Source organism: Cavia porcellus, unplaced genomic scaffold (assembly GCF_034190915.1).
Source record: "Cavia porcellus strain 051 isolate PalLab524CR breed Dunkin Hartley unplaced genomic scaffold, mCavPor4.1 scaffold_8, whole genome shotgun sequence".
Classification (NCBI taxonomy): Eukaryota; Metazoa; Chordata; class Mammalia; order Rodentia; family Caviidae; genus Cavia; species Cavia porcellus.
Window position 1 is genome coordinate 49,431,512 of NW_026947491.1, and position 15,456 is coordinate 49,446,967.

At 41.9% G+C, this 15,456-nt stretch overlaps 1 protein-coding gene and 1 pseudogene across 2 annotated transcripts in view; both read right to left on the bottom strand.

Annotated features, from left to right (window-relative positions):
- Positions 1–5,637: 5,637 nt before the first annotated feature.
- Positions 5,638–6,152, bottom strand: LOC100732689 (large ribosomal subunit protein eL20-like; annotated as a pseudogene).
- A 4,498-nt stretch (positions 6,153–10,650) lies between these two features.
- Timeless (timeless circadian regulator) overlaps positions 10,651–15,456 on the bottom strand; it is a 33,796-nt gene continuing 28,990 nt past the window's right edge. Inside the window, exons 29-31 of one of the 2 annotated variants that reach the window (XM_013159446.3) lie at positions 15,318–15,422; positions 15,100–15,211; positions 10,651–14,233 (exon numbers count right to left, since the gene is read on the bottom strand). In XM_013159446.3, coding sequence (XP_013014900.2) covers positions 15,144–15,211; positions 15,318–15,422 — 173 coding nt within the window. In that variant the 3' untranslated portion in view covers positions 10,651–14,233; positions 15,100–15,143. Of the gene's footprint in view, positions 14,234–14,341; positions 15,212–15,317; positions 15,423–15,456 lie in introns of those variants that run through there. The other variant, XM_013159445.3, reaches the window with a different exon arrangement.

Genomic DNA, 15,456 nt, shown 5'->3' on the forward strand with positions numbered 1-15,456 from the left:
AGCAAAAACCTTTTAAAGACAAGGAGATTATACAGAAACCATTGTTCATTTTGTTAGTCAATTCTAAATACTCTGTAATGCTGTCATTCTCTTGAATGGTCTTACATTGTTTTGATATACTTAATGCTACAGTATACGAAGTTGTACTCAAGGATTTCAAAGAAAGAAACAATATGGTAACTACTTTTAGGTTAGGATTATCTGGTGGTGAAACACTATTCTGCTTAAATGGTTATGTTTTGATCTGCGCTGTTTCGTTGTTATGCCCTCTTTTATCTCAATCTCCACTCCATTATTTACTTTTTTATCTTTATCCTTTTAATTAAAGGAAAAAAAATAGCAGGATATATTATAGTAACCCACTTTGACTTTTCATTACCTTGATTTAAAGCCCTGTATTACTCTCACCATCTGGTTTTTAACTGATGTTCCCCTATTCTGTTTTGCTGGATAGTATCAGGTTCGAAAGTTTAGGCATCAGCTGTGAAGATAATGAGATTCATTATGACGCCCATTCTTGTTGACTTTTATCTACTTTTGAAGACCTACAATGTCTCCAATGTTTTGGTTTTGTCGGTTTTATTCTTTACTGTTTTGTTCAATTGTATTATAACTAATGATATAGGCAATTCTATTAGAGATAGCGGGAGGCATTATGGTAACCATTGTTGATCACCTTGTATTATGTTTTTACATTATCTATTATGTCCACCCTTTTGACTTGACCGATTCTGTTCTGTTATGTCACATTTGGTTTTACTCTCTTCCAAAAAAGTAATAAGAACCGTGGGAGCAATGAAACCCAAAATGTGTAATAGTCATGGTACAAAAGAGAGGAAAAGAAAGTGCTCCAAACTATATAACTGCATGTATATTTAAGTGTATAAGATAGAAAATGATATCACAGAGTTTTATTGGATCAATGAACAGAACTGTTTGCAGTATCATTGATGGAATGTCCACTTTACAAGCTTTAATTTTGTGACTTGAACAATTATTTCTAAGATGACAATATGTAATCCATTAACTAGTGATTTCCTACTGTTCATTTTTTTTCTGTAAATCTGTATAACTTGTACCCTTTCCCTGCTTTTCTTTTCTTTTCTCGTTAAATAAAATTTAAAAAAAAAAAAAAAATGGAGGTCAGCTTAACACCAGCTGAATTAAGTCAGCATAGTGCTGAGTGTAGATGGCCCACCTGAGGAAAGTTGCCAGTATAAATAAAGATGTGGAGAAGAAGAGTGGGGCATTGTTCTAAGTTGCTGTTTCAAGTCATTAGTTCTCCTGGAGGAGTTTTTCATGGCTAGCTTCCCGAATATATTCGGCCTGAGGAGGAGCTCGGGACCTTGTTGGTGAGAGTGGCTATGATTCACTTTGGGGGAGCTTTGGTCCTTACATTGAGTATCACTTCCTGGCTGTGGCGGAAAAGATGTGTGCTGTTTAATCTCCAGGTGAAGCTTGTCATCCAGGCTTTTTGGCATGTACTCAACTGTTCTCATTGTCACTGAGAGTGGTTGCAGTGCTTTTCAGGGTAGCTCTGGTCTTTATTTTGCGTGTGACTTCTTGGCTCCAGTGTAGAACTCTGTGTGCTGGCACAGATCCCTCATCCCACTGGCATAGACTTTTTGGCTTCCACCGTTGACCTTTGGGCCTTCCCAGTGCACCATAAAACAGACTGCCATGAGTTTTTGTTGTGGGCTCTAGACTCCAGCTGGACTCACAAAGAGGCATTCTCATGGGCTCTAGGTCTTCAGCTGGACTCGTGCAGGACTTTGCTATGGGATCCAGGCCCTTGGCTGTATATTCTGGGTCTTTAGTGTTGTGGACAGATTTCCTGCTGCATTTCCTTGTGTTTAACTCAGGGTGACTATCTAAAATAATATTGTAAATTCTGCATCCTGATTGTAATTTTTCTCCTCACAACCCCTGACTACAACATGGTCCTTGTTTATACTTATTCTAGGTGGCCAGAGGCATTCCGCATTAGGATTTAAAAAGCTTCTAAAGTATTCAGAATGCTGTTAAGAGAAATTATTCCTAAGTATGGGCTGCCTTTTACTATAGGCAGTGACAATGGGCTTTCATTTATAGCAGAAATGACCCAGAAACTGGCCAAAGAATTAAAAAACAAATGGAAGTTTCACATTGCCTATAGGCACCAAAGTCCTGGCAAAGTGGAATGAGTGAACTGGACTCTAAAGACAGTATTAACTATATATCACCAAGAGACTCAGGAACTATGGGCAGACTTCTACTCATGGCTCTCTTGAAGGTCAGGACATCACCAGAACCCACTGGATACATGCCTTTTGAAGTCTTGTCGGGAAACCTTTACCTTTAATAAAAGGTCTCCAGGGAGATTTATGCCAGTTGGGAAATATCACCTTGCAGGAACAGCTTATTTGATTAGGAAACATTTTCTCCTAGTTACATGAAAACATAACAGAAAGGGCACCTGCTTCCCATTGACACCCAAGCTCATACCCATAGTCTGGGTGACATGGTCTGGGTAAAAGATTTAAAAAAGGACTCCCTATCCCCTGAGTGGAGGGACCCATCTCTAATTATTTTGACCATTCCCACTGCAGTGAAAGTAGTAGAAATCCATGCCTGGATTTATCACTCCAGGATGAAGACAGCCCATCCTGACAGTTGTGGGAAGGCCTCCTCAGACGAGTTGGTTCCATTAAAGACTATCCTGAAGAGACAATACGCCCAAAGCCCTGCTGTTATCACTCCTGAAAGCTGATAAGTCAATGAACAGCTGAAGACTGAATAGACATTGTACACTGGAATATTTGTGGCTTTAATGTACTATTGTATTCCTAGTCTTTTTAATCCCATCGATTTTTTTTTTGTCTTTTTCCTTTTTATCGGTACCAGGGATCGAACTCACGACTGCCTGCTTGCAAGGCAGGCGCTTATGCCACTGAGCTAAATCCCCAGCCCCCATCCCATCTGTTTTGATATTTGCTGTTGGATTTTGGACTGTGTCTCCAGAAGATTGGGGAATTCCAAAAAAGTTTACTTTTCTTCTTTTCTGTCTTGTTGTAGTTGTTGAATTGAGAACCCTTAACTGTTCAAAATGATTCCCCTGTGGGTAATGTATCTAAACCTCCTAGGACCATATGGAAAGGGAGGATACTGAGAGTTCCAAGTCCACCTGAAGGGCACATAAGATCTCCTCAACCACACTAGATAGGACTCTTACCAGCCTGTTGTGACTTTATACTTTGATGCCTGCCCTGACAAATCTAAATCATTACATGGGCTGTGGCGACCTGATTTGGGAGTGGACTTACCAAGCCAACAGTAAGTACTCTTGCCAAAGCTGGCAGGAACACCCAAATGCATCTCTGAGTTATATGTGTGTTAAGACACAACACTTGTATTAGTGTTTGGAGATGTGCCAAGGTATATTGGCCTAGAAGAGAAAACCAAAGAGGGCTCCTTATGAGTGAAGGCCTCCCATTACCCAGTTAGTAGCCTCCTCTAACCACATGAAGAGTATCTGTAACCCTGCTCAATATCATATATATAATCCCAAAGATAGTGTTTGGGCCTTGGTCATGAGTGGATGGCACTGACAAGGAATCTGCAATGCTATTACCTATGCAGAAGGGTATTTTTTGTTTTGTTTTGGGTGTTTTGGTGTTTTTGAGATAGAGTCTTGCTGTGCAGTTCAGGCTGGTCTTGAATCCACTTTGTAGACCAGGCTAGTCTCGGATTTACAATGATCCTTCTGCCTCAGCTTCTGAGTGCTGGGATTACAGGTGTGTGCCATCACGTCCAGCTCATATCCAGAAGATTTTTATCCCTACTATTCAGGTTCCTACTTCCAGGGTTTTCACTGATTATAGGCTCTCACATACCAAGAGCCCTATCTCAACTGCTCCAAACTTGTTAAAATTCATTAATTGAACTCATAGTGTCTTCCAGCAGGCTGATTCCACCTTAGCCAAAGACTGTCAGCTCTGTATGCTGTTTATAGCCCTAACATATTGAGCACTGACAAAAGATGCATTCAAATTCAATGTTACTCAATTTTAGCTGGGTGTGGTGGCACATGCCTATAATCTCAGCTATTGGGAGGCTGAAGCAGGATTGTTGTTAGTTCAAAACTAGCTTGGGCTACATAGTGAGCTCAAGGCCAGCTTGCACTGCAGAGCAAGACCCTGTCTCAAAAAGACAAAAAAATAAATAAAATAAAATAAAATAAAATAAAATAAAAACAACTTTACTCAGTCATTAGCAGTCTGGCTCCAAACTTCTCCAACCCAAATGACAGTAAACCCCACATGCTTCCTGAGATATAGAGACTCCCAAAATGTGTCAGCTAACTGTGCCTCTATAACCAGACCCAGTGTGTATGCCTTGATGGGATCTATTATGTGTTTCCCACCAAAACACTGACATGACAAAAGCAACTCCATTTTGCTTTAGGACTCCATTTTAGTTTGTAGTTAACTTTGGATGAACCCACTCCTCAAAACCCCCTCCCAGTTTGCCATAAAACCCACAAGGGAGGAACAAATGGTTACATTAAACAACAGACATGCTGACCCCTCTCTACATTCTGTTTGACTAATGACCCAGATAGTTGAGAAAGACCTTATGACAATCCTGTAAAATTCCAAGTAAGTAGTGAGGTTCCTATGGTTACTAAGGAATTTATTTATTTAGTGTTTTTTTGGAGACAAGCTCTTACTTTGCAATTCAGGTGGGCCTTAAACTTGTTGATGTAGCCCAGGCTGGCCTCAAACTCACAGCGATCTTTCTGTCTCAGCCACCTGAGTGCTGGGATTATAGGTGTGTGCCAAGGAATTTGTAAATGTATAAAAATCCCTGAGAAAAAGCCTCGAGATTGGTGCCTTAGGTGATTGCTGACCACCATCTGCAAACTAACAAAGCTTGCTTGTATCCATTCTTGGCCTCTGTGAGTTTGTTTCTCACATCTGCTATAATAACACAAGCCTCTGTGCTATTGCCTTTCTGGTCCCAGATCTAAATGTCTACCCTGGTAAATGTGATCCTGTGTTCCTGCCCATTCTGTCCAGCATAACAGCAACAGGATGCCATTATGGGCATAACAGCCTTTGGATTAGGGCAAAACCAATATACACAACTGACTGATCAAACAATAGTAGACTTTGCAAGCAGTCAAAACTCTACTGCATCCTTGAGGAACCGACTGATTCTTTAGTCTTGGTTGTTTCACAAAATAAAAGGGCTTTGGACCTCCTGACAGCCCAGCAAGGAGGAACCTGTCTTTTCCTGGAAGAGGAATGTTGTTATAATGCTAACAAGTCAGGAGTAATCAAAGAAAATTCCTGACAGCTCCAGAAGCATCTGGAACAGAGAGCTAAAAACAGGATAAGTGTTTCTTCCTGGTGGGGAATCCCTGGATCTTTTCCCCTTCATGGGCATGAGCCTTGCTCAGGCTGATAATAGCCTTCCTGTCAGTTCTCCTTTTAGGCCCCAGGGTGATTCAATTTCTGACCTGCTTTTTGTCTACACAATTCGAGGTCATACATCAACAATTTCTTTTAAATAAAGGCCACTTCCTCCTATCAGTTTTTTTTTTTTTTAAATAGGTGCAGTGCAGTGCTGAGTTTATTGGCACAGCTGTGGCCGCCCTTAGGTGTTGGTCCTCTTGGTGGTGACGTGGGGCTTGTGCTGGCAATGCAGGACCTGGTAGGGCAGTGGAAACTTGATCTTGGAGTCACGGAACTGCTTGATGGTTGGCAGTGACACTTGCTGGTTGTGATCTCCTCCACCCTCACAATCTAGATGGAGTGGGCATGGGCACAGTGCTGGATGCCCCCGTCCCAGTAATACTGGGTGATGGCAGCCACTGTGGTCAGTTCATGGTGTTCCTGGTACATGTTATGGGTGCTGTTGTGAGAGTCCTAGTGCAACCAGATGCCGAAGTTCTTCACCTGTAGGGAGGACTTATCAAACAGCTGCCCACAGTAGACAATTTCCCCCGAGACTTCATCTTTCTCAGTTGGGACACAAAGTACCAGAATTGGGATTGGTGAGGACATGGTTGGGTATGAAGATCCAAATCACAGAGATGCGGTGTGTGGCACTTCATGGTAGGCAGGCTGCAACCCCACCTTGTATTCCCAGAGTGTACTCAAGGCCTTCATGGCACCCCCTTCCTGCTTGCTGCCACTCACAAAAAGGAAGCCCTTTAATTGCTTACAACTGAGGAAAAAGAATCTCCCTTATAAGAAAAAGGGGGAGATGTAAAGGAAATTTTAAAATTTATAGCCTGTCACTATATTCAAGGATGGGAAAAGCAGGCTCAGCTTGTTCCCATAATCAGAGAGTGGCAAAACTCAGCTAGCCGTGGTATTCCAGTGCCAGCTGCAGTACATATAAGTGTAATCCAGACAAAAAAAATGCATCTTGTTATTTTAACCCATTCCAAGGTTTCAAGGAGTTATTACCCAGAGACAACTCAGCTCAATATAAGACAGTGACTGATTCTTCCTGCTCACCCTACTAGTCACCTTCCTGAAATAGGATTAAAACAAAAAATCTCAGCTAAACTTGCCCCAAATAAAGCTGCCTAACAACATGACAATATATAATCAACTATAGAATATCATGTTATCAACCTTCTTGTATTTTTTTTTCCTTCTTGTGTTTTCTGCTAACAGCCTATATAAATGTCTGTTTGAACCTAAGATGGGGCTGGTGATTTGGAACCAATTCCCACCAGCCAGTGGTGTAAATAAAACTGTTTGACTTCCAAGTGCTGCCACTGCTGCATGTCTTCCATCTGGCTTGGTCCTATTTTCCACAACAATACTGTCCCTGTGGGCTAAGTGGAGACTGGTGTTCTCAAACTTTTTTTTTTTTTTTGTCTTTTTCCTTTTTATCGGTAATGGGGATCGAACTCACGACTGCTTGCAAGGCAGGCGCTTATGCCGTTGAGCTAAATTTCCAGCCCTGGTGTTCTCAAACTTCCATGGTGGTCACCTTTGCTCCATTCAATGCCACAACTGAAGTAAAATCTGACCAAATGCATCATGAAACGGAAAGAAACTCTTCCTGGCGACAGTGTGGGCTTCACAGCCAGAATGTATCTGTCACAGATGTTCACTGTGGCAACACTCCTGTGACAGCAAAAATACCCACCAATGGAAACAGCTGGCTTCGTTGCCCAGGTGATTATCCTGAACCATCCCAGCCAGATCAGTGCTCACAGCTCACATTGCTTTCAAGTTTGCTGAGCTAAAAGACTGATTGCTGATCTGGTAAGAAGCTGGAAAATGATCCCAAATTCTTGAAATCTGGTGATGCAGCCATTGTTGACATGGTTCTAGGAAAGCCCATGTGTGTTGAGAGGTTTTCTGACTATTCATCTCTGGGTTGTTCGCTGTTTGCAATATAAGAAAGACAGTTGCTGTGGTGTCATCAAAGCAATGGACATGAAGACTGATGGAGCTGGCAAGGTCACCAAGTCTGCCCAGAAAGCTCACAAGGCTAAATTAATATTATCCCTTAACACCCACCACCCCATTCTTAATCAGTGGTGAAGACCTGTCTCAGAACTGTTTCTCCCACCTGGTCATTTAGGTTTAATAGTGAAAGACTGGTTAATGATAATGATGTATCATGAAAGCTTCAGAAGGAAAGGAGAATGTTATGGGGACCATTTTGTGTGTGTGGCAGGTTTTTTTTTTGTACCCAGGAGCGAACTCATGACCTAGCACTTGCCAGGCAGGCACTTATACTGCTGAGCTAAATCCCTGGCCCAGTGTGTGATAGTTTTAAAGTCAGTTTTTGGTTTGTTTGTTTTTTTGTACTGGGAATTGAACTCAGGCCTCACACTTGCCAGGCAGGTGCTGTGCCACTAAGCTACTTAAAGTCAGTTTTAAAAATCAACCCAAAAATCTGTCACAGAATTTTGAGATCCATTAAAACAAATTTTAATGAGAAAAAAATAGATGTCAAGTCCGATGTTTAGTTGAATTTTAAACACTAGGCATACAGCTTGCCAGGAATTAGTACAGGAACAGTGTCTAAGTTATGGCCATTCAATAAGCCCCACAATGAGTAAAATGAATTCACTTCTTCTGAAATCTTGACTTCAGAGGCTACTATGTTGTTTATCACCTCTTGGTGACACACCTTTGGCACCCACCAAATCTTCCTCCCTAATGTCTATCAGAGGAGTGTTTGCTGTTCTTTTTGTTTTTGGTTTTTTTTTTTGGTACCCGGGATCAAACTCAGGACTTCACCTTTGGTAGGCAGGGACTTAAGCCACTGAGCTAAATCCCCAATCCCCTTTTGTTTGTTTGTTTGTTTGTTTTCCTCCTTGTAATATTTACTGGATTATATGCTGAACCGAAATCTTCACTGCATGTTGAGGTAACACAGAGCTTACCAATTGTCCATGAATCCCCTGACATCTGCATGACCACAGACAACTATGGCTCAGGGCCATGGACCTATCCATCTTATTCCTTGGCTTTGACAGAGTAGATCCAAGCAGCAGAATACAAAGCTGCACCTGAATTCTTAGTAGATTCCTGTTCCTGGCAGATGTGGGTCTGTGTTATACACAGCTTGCTCTTGCTTGTGCCCGCAAAGCATGGTGACAAAGGTACCCTTTGTTCACTGGGGATTAGGCTGAACCCCGCCTTAAAGCTATAAAACAGATACCAGGGCATCCCTGGGAACCTCCTCCTGGGCTGCTGTCCTGATGGTCTTGTATAGGGATGAAGAAAACCTGCGTGACTTTCCCACCACCGTCTACAGCTGCAGCTCTGAGGTCTGGGTTGTGTGTGTGTGTGTGTGTGTGTGGCTCAGGCTGCCCCTGAACTCACTAGGTAGCTGAGTGTGGTGAGAGTCTGAGTTTTATTCACCTGTGTACACCTCACTTTTGGGTAATCATTCCCAACAGATATCCAATGTCCAGCACTATGACTCCCATATTGGAGGGACTAAATACATAAACAGATGGTCACCAACACACATGGATTACTTTTAGAATTTTTCCTTTTTCAATTCAGTTCAAGCCCAGCCTAGCAACTCAGCAAGACACTGTCTCAAAATAAAAATATTTTTTAAAGGGCTGAGGACATAGATCAATACACAGGCCCTGGGATTAATCCCCAGAATTGTCTCCTTCCAAAGCTTTGCTCAGCTATTTATTCAAAAAAAGAACAAAGAGATGAAACACTGTAAAACTCTCACTTTATCAGGGGAATGAACAAATCAAAATGATTTCTCAGCTGGGTATGTTGCTGCACACATGTGATTCCAGCTACTTAGGAGGCTAAGGTAGGAAGAACACAAGTTTGAGGACAGACTGGGAAACTTAAAAATTAAAGGGGCTGGGGATTTAGCTCAGCGGCATAAGCGCCTGCCTTGTAAAGCAGGCAGTCATGAGTTTGATCCCCAGTACCAATAAAAAGGAAAAAGACAAAAAAAAAAAAAAAAAAAAAATTAAAAAGGCCTGGGATGGTACAATGTCTGTGGGTTTGAACCCCAGTAGTAAAAAAAAAAAAAAAAAAAAAAAAAAAGTAACTGCTGATGCTTTAAGGTTCAGAGAGCAACAGACAGCTTCACATAAGCAAGAACATTTGAGCTGAAATTTTTTTTTCTTCTTTTTCTTTTTATCGGTGCCAGGGTTCAAACTTACGACTGCCTGCTTGCAAGGCAGGTGCTTATGCCGCTGAGCTAAATCCTGAGCCCCCTGAAATTTTTTTGAGAGCTGATTCTTGAAGCATAAGGCTGCAGTTGGACAGAACCGTCTAGTTGACAGACTGGTACAATTAAATTAATAGCAGATGGCATGAAAAGGCCTGCTCTGTGTAGAGGGCTTCAAATAGCACAGGGCAACAAGGGTATGAAACATCACTGTGCAGTCATGGTGTGGTGCCTGGCTAACATCAGGCATCCTACCTTTTGGTGATGGTCTGTCCATTAAATGCTTTGGAGCAGGAAACAATATAATCAGAACCATGTTTCAGAGAGAAATGTTTCCAGACAGAATGAAAAATAAAAGCTGCGTGGGATTACACCTATAATCCCAGCATTCAGGAGGCTCAGTCAAGAAGACTGTTGAGAATGAGGCCAACCTGAGTGTTGTGGTTTGTGTCTGGGTGGCCTCCCAAGCCTCATGCAATCACGGACATGGCTAAATCTAGTGTTTGTGATTGATTCGTTGTCTAGCACTGACATTGGTGGTATGAGTGCTGCACATGCCCAGGGGTGAGTAACTGGCATACAATACAGGGGAGGAGAAGAGAGGTGCTTTCCCACCTTTTGCCTTTTCACTCTTTCAGCTCGTGGCCTCATGAACGGTTGCCCCTCAGCCACACCACCCTGCCTTGGAGCCAGCTGAGTATGGACTGCAACTTCCAAAAAAACTGTAAGCTAAATAAAACTTACCTTCCCTAATTCTGTGTATCAGATTTTTGTCTCAACAAGAAAAAAGTAATCAAGACACTGGGCTTCATAGTTCAAGGCCTGCCTACACAACCAAGTGAGATGTTGTCTCAAAACAAACAAACAATCAAACAACCTAAAGAAAAGAGGGGACCAAAAGGAGAAACCAGAGTCAGATAAGAGTCTAGGTCACAAATGAAGATAGAAGGGATTTTCATTGGGAAAAGAAACAATGTAATATGCAATATATTCTTTTAATCTCAGCAGCACCTAAAACAAATTTCTTTGAAACACAATTTTACATGGTGAATTTTTTTCCCCTAGCACAGGGACTGAACCCAGAACTTTTCACTGACCTACATTCCTAGCCACCTTCCCCTCCTCTATGGGGAGTTGATTTTTTTTTTTCTTTCTTTTTTGTATCAGGAATTGAACTCAGAACCTTGCATTTGCCAGGCAGATGCTTATGCCTCTGAGCTAAATCTCTGGCCTTTTTTTGGGTCGTTTTTGAGACAGGGTCTCACTATGTAGCCCAAGCGAGGCTCAAACTCAAGATGATGATCCTGCCTCAGCCTCCTCAGTGCTGGGATTACAAGCAAGTGCCACCATGCCTGGCCTCAGCCCTTTTTTTTTTTTTTTTAAATTTAAAAAAAAGATTAAGATAAAAGAGGACATAACAACACAGGTCAGAACAGAACAATTTAAGCAACATAGTGTTTCACCACAAGACAATCCGACATAACAGTAGCTACCATAGTGTCTCTTTCCTTGAAATATTTGAGTATACCTTGATATACTATAGCAAGCCTCAGCCCATTTTTAAATTTAATTTGAAATTGCTCAGACTTTCAATCCTGCTGCCTCAGTCTCCTGAATAGCTGGTCTTACAGACCAGCAAGGTGGTAGAATATAAAAGGGAGGGAATCAACTCCTTTCTTGGAACACCAACCTCTGTTCCAAAAGATTTCAGCATATGGAGAATCAATGGCTACATGCATGGTATTAAAGAAACCAAAACAAATCTAGAAAGCAAGTAACAAATCAATTTCTTTTCTTTCTTCCTTTGATATAGGGGGAGTCAACCCAAAACCGTCATACCAGGCTATGTGTCCTTTTTATCTTTTAAAACAAGTCTTACTAAATTGCTAAGTTATATAGGCTGGGCTTGAACTTGTGATCTCCTGCCTTAGCCTCCCAAAGTGCTGGGATCAGAGGAATGAGCCACAGCGCTTGGTAAGATAAAGGATTTTTCAACATGGTTAAGTATAGGGTTTCTTTTTGGGGAATGAAAATGTTCTGAAACTAGAGAGTAGTGATGGTTGCACACCGTGAATATACTCAGAGGCACTGGATTGTACAGTTCCTTGTTGTCTGAGACAGGATCTTACTACATAGTCCAGGTTGGCCTTGAATCTACAGATTCTCTTTTGTTCATTATTTTTGTTGCTGGTATCAGGAACTGAACTCATGACCTCCTTCTTACCTTACCTCAGCTTCCCCAGTTAAGAGTTGTATGCTGCCACACCCATCTCTTGAGACTTTTTTTCCTAGTACTGGGAACTAATTCCAAGGAATATTGAGCTACATCACTAATTCTCTTTTTTTGAGCGAGTTTTGCTAAATTTCCCAGAATGACCTTGAATTTGAGATCCCTGTTCAGCCTCCTGTGTGGCTAGGATTGAAAGCACATCCACATTTAGCAAGCTACTTTTGATTTTTGATAATGGTACCGGGATCAAACTCATAACCGCCTGCTTACAAGGCAGGTGCTTATGCCACTGAGCTAAACCCCCAGCCCCACTACTTTTGTTTTTTGAGATAGTTTCACTATGTAGTTCAGGGTGGTCTCCTGCTTATTATGTACATTAGGCTGGCCTCTTGCCTCAGTCTCCTAAGTATTGGAAAATTGTACATTTTTTAAAAATGCTGTCCTCCACCACTGGTTGTGTTAAGACAGGGTCTTGCTAGGTAATTCAGGGTGGTCTCAAACTCAGGCAATCTTTTCTGCCTCAGCCTCCTGAGTGCTGGGATTACAGGTGTGTGCTACTATGCCCAGCTATGGTACATTTTTTTCATATTTTTTTATCGGTACCGGGGACTGAACTCATGACTGCCTGCTTGCAAGGCAGGTACTTATGCCGCTGAGCTAAATCCCCAGCCCCTATGGTACATTTTTAAAACAATGAATTCTACCAAAAAAACAAAAAATCCCCAAAACATTCAAAATCTAAAAGAATCTATCACCAGCAGACTTACACTGTAAGAAATGTTAGTGGAAGCCTTTAGGTAGAAAAAAATGATTTCTAGTGGAAATATGTATACTAAAGAATGAAGAACATACATACAAAAATGGTAATTACTTGGACAAGTATGTATGTGGGTTTTTGTTGTTGCTGCTGTTTTAAAGAGGTAATAAGATGGGTTGGGGATACAGCTCAGTGGCATAATATGTCTGCGTGGCAAGTGCAAGGTCCTGAGCTTGATTTCTGGCACAAAAAGTAAAAATAAAATAAAAATAAAAAAATAAAGAGAGGAAATAGGCTAGTTAAGGCCAAAATAATCCAATGTAGGGCACAGAATGTGTAAGCGCAAGAATGTGTTAACAGCACAATGCTGGCAAAGGAAAGAAGTATACGGGTGAACTTCTCACACTGTGCTCTTACATAAAGCAGCATTAAACATCACCTAAAAGTAGACTGGTAACACGTACACTATAAACCTTAATGCAAAGCTGAGTATAGAGGTGCACACCTGTCATTCCAACACTTGGGAGGTTGAGGCAGGAGGATCGCTAGCATGGTCTACAGAGCGAGTTCAAAACCAGCCTGAACTACACAGCAAAATTGTGTCTCAAAAACAAAACAAAACAAACTCCCCCACCAAAAGTGGTAAGAATAATTGGATGAAAATAAAAGGACTATTTTTGAGGGGGATTAATGATAATGTGTATTTTACTACATTTTAAAAAAATTTAAATGTAAAAGTATTTTTCAATCATACTTTGTATATAACCTGTCCCTGGAATGATGCAAGTGCTAATGAATGACTTATGACTGGAAACCCGTATGGAGACTCAGGATGGGGCCTGGTTGATCACAGGAAGCAACCATATGATCATAAAATTGGAATTTTCAGTCCCATCTCCACCTTTGACAGCTCAAGGATGTACAAAGCCCTAAACCAAACAGGAAGAGGGGATTACGTTTGAATCGATAAACCAACAGTCAGTGATTTAATTAGTCATGTGTTGGAGAGCATTGAAGCTGAATACACACATGTACAGGGCTGTGGTGTGACCCAGGCATGGTTGAACTGAGAACAAGGAGACAACTCAGGGGGCCTCGGCTGGATAGTTTTCCTAAATTGGCATCATCTGTTGCTCTGAGGGGTCCTTGAACTCCTCCCAAGATCCTGTTCAGGTTTCCTCCATTGTCCACGCAACAACTTGCTTGTTCTGATTAAATACGGGCTGCCTAGTGTCAATCGGCTGGTCAGCTAGCAGAGTTTCAAGCTCTGCCGAGGACTTCAGTCCTCCTGTAACCCTAAAGATTGTGCCGCTTGTCTCATTCCTTTGGGCCTTTGCTGTGCACCCGTTTGGGGGACTGAGGCTCTAGGAACAGACTCCAACAGCCATGCTTATGTAATGAAGCTTCCATAAAAGCTCAAGATTTATTTTTGGAAACAGTGTCTCACTTTGTTGTTCAGGCTGGCCTCAAACTCACAGTGATCCTCCTGCTTCAGCGTCTCAAGTGCTGGGATTATAGGTGTGCATCATCATACCTGGCAACAAGATTCTTGAAGAAAGAACAGTTTTCTGTGTCTTCTGTAGTGAAAGAAAAGGGAGGGTTGGTGGTCTCCTTTAAGTATATTTTAAAGTTCTTCCAAAACCACAGCAGGGGGTCGCTGGGGTACTCAGACTGAGATCAGCAACTGTTATTTTACATGTTTAATTTAATGTCAAATCAAATATATGCATTATCTGACAAATATTTCATCTTAGCTCTACCTCAATTGCAAGAACTGGGCTCAATCTGGTGACTAGGAGGTGGTAACTGTAAAAACATAGGGTGGAGGAGTCTGAGTGTCTTTTAAAAACAGTGCAAACCCTTGATGCATCATAGTAAAGGCCCCCATCTGGTCCTGTGACCCACCTCTAGCACAAAGTCAAAAGGAACAGACAAAAGGAGGCTGGAGCTGGAGCTGAGTGGTTGAATGCTTGTCTAGCATGGAAGAAACCCTGGGTTCAATCCCCAACACCACAAAACCAACCAACCAAGCAAGGAAGGGATTCAAGGTAGCTTCTATATTTTACTCACTCTCATTTGCTAAGTTTCTAGTAAACAAAAGGGGGGGAAAAGAAAAAAGAATGGTTCCTAGAAGATGAGAAGCCAGAAGTCAGTATTCAGAGAGCTCTCAGGACAGGCATAATGATAAAGTGGAGAGAAGATAGCCTGGGGATGAAGCTTAGTGGTAGGGAACTCATCTAGCATGTGGCAGGGCCTGTGTTTGACCCCAGAATCAGGAATATAAAACAAAACTGGGGGAAACTGGGACTGACAGCAAAATGTCCCTCTGACTCTGGGACTAAAAATTCTTGGGCCTTAAATCTATGGAACAGCCCAGGAGCCAATGTTTGTTTCCACTAAGAACAGATGTTGGGTCCTCCCAACTCTGACTTAAATTTAGCACCTAAAATCAAGTCTATCTCTGTGCCTAGGCCTGTGGCTCTTCAGTCATTCATCCTCGTCTTCAATCTGATACCGCTTCTTCTTTGGGATTACTGGAGCCTGTAGTTCTGGCACTGTGGGAACAATAGGGGTGAGAGAGAATATCTAAGTACAGGAACGACAAAGAGATGAGTTTGTCCTCAGATTGAAGACAGAGATTAGAAGAGAAAAACTTGCTACCTTTGCTTCTGCCCTCATCTCCCTCCTCTTCTTCATCACTGTCCAGCAGCTGCCGCTTCTTGGGCACCACCTTCAGATGCTCTTTCCCACCAGCAGCTCCCTCCTCTATCATAAACAGAAGCACAGAAATAGGGAACTG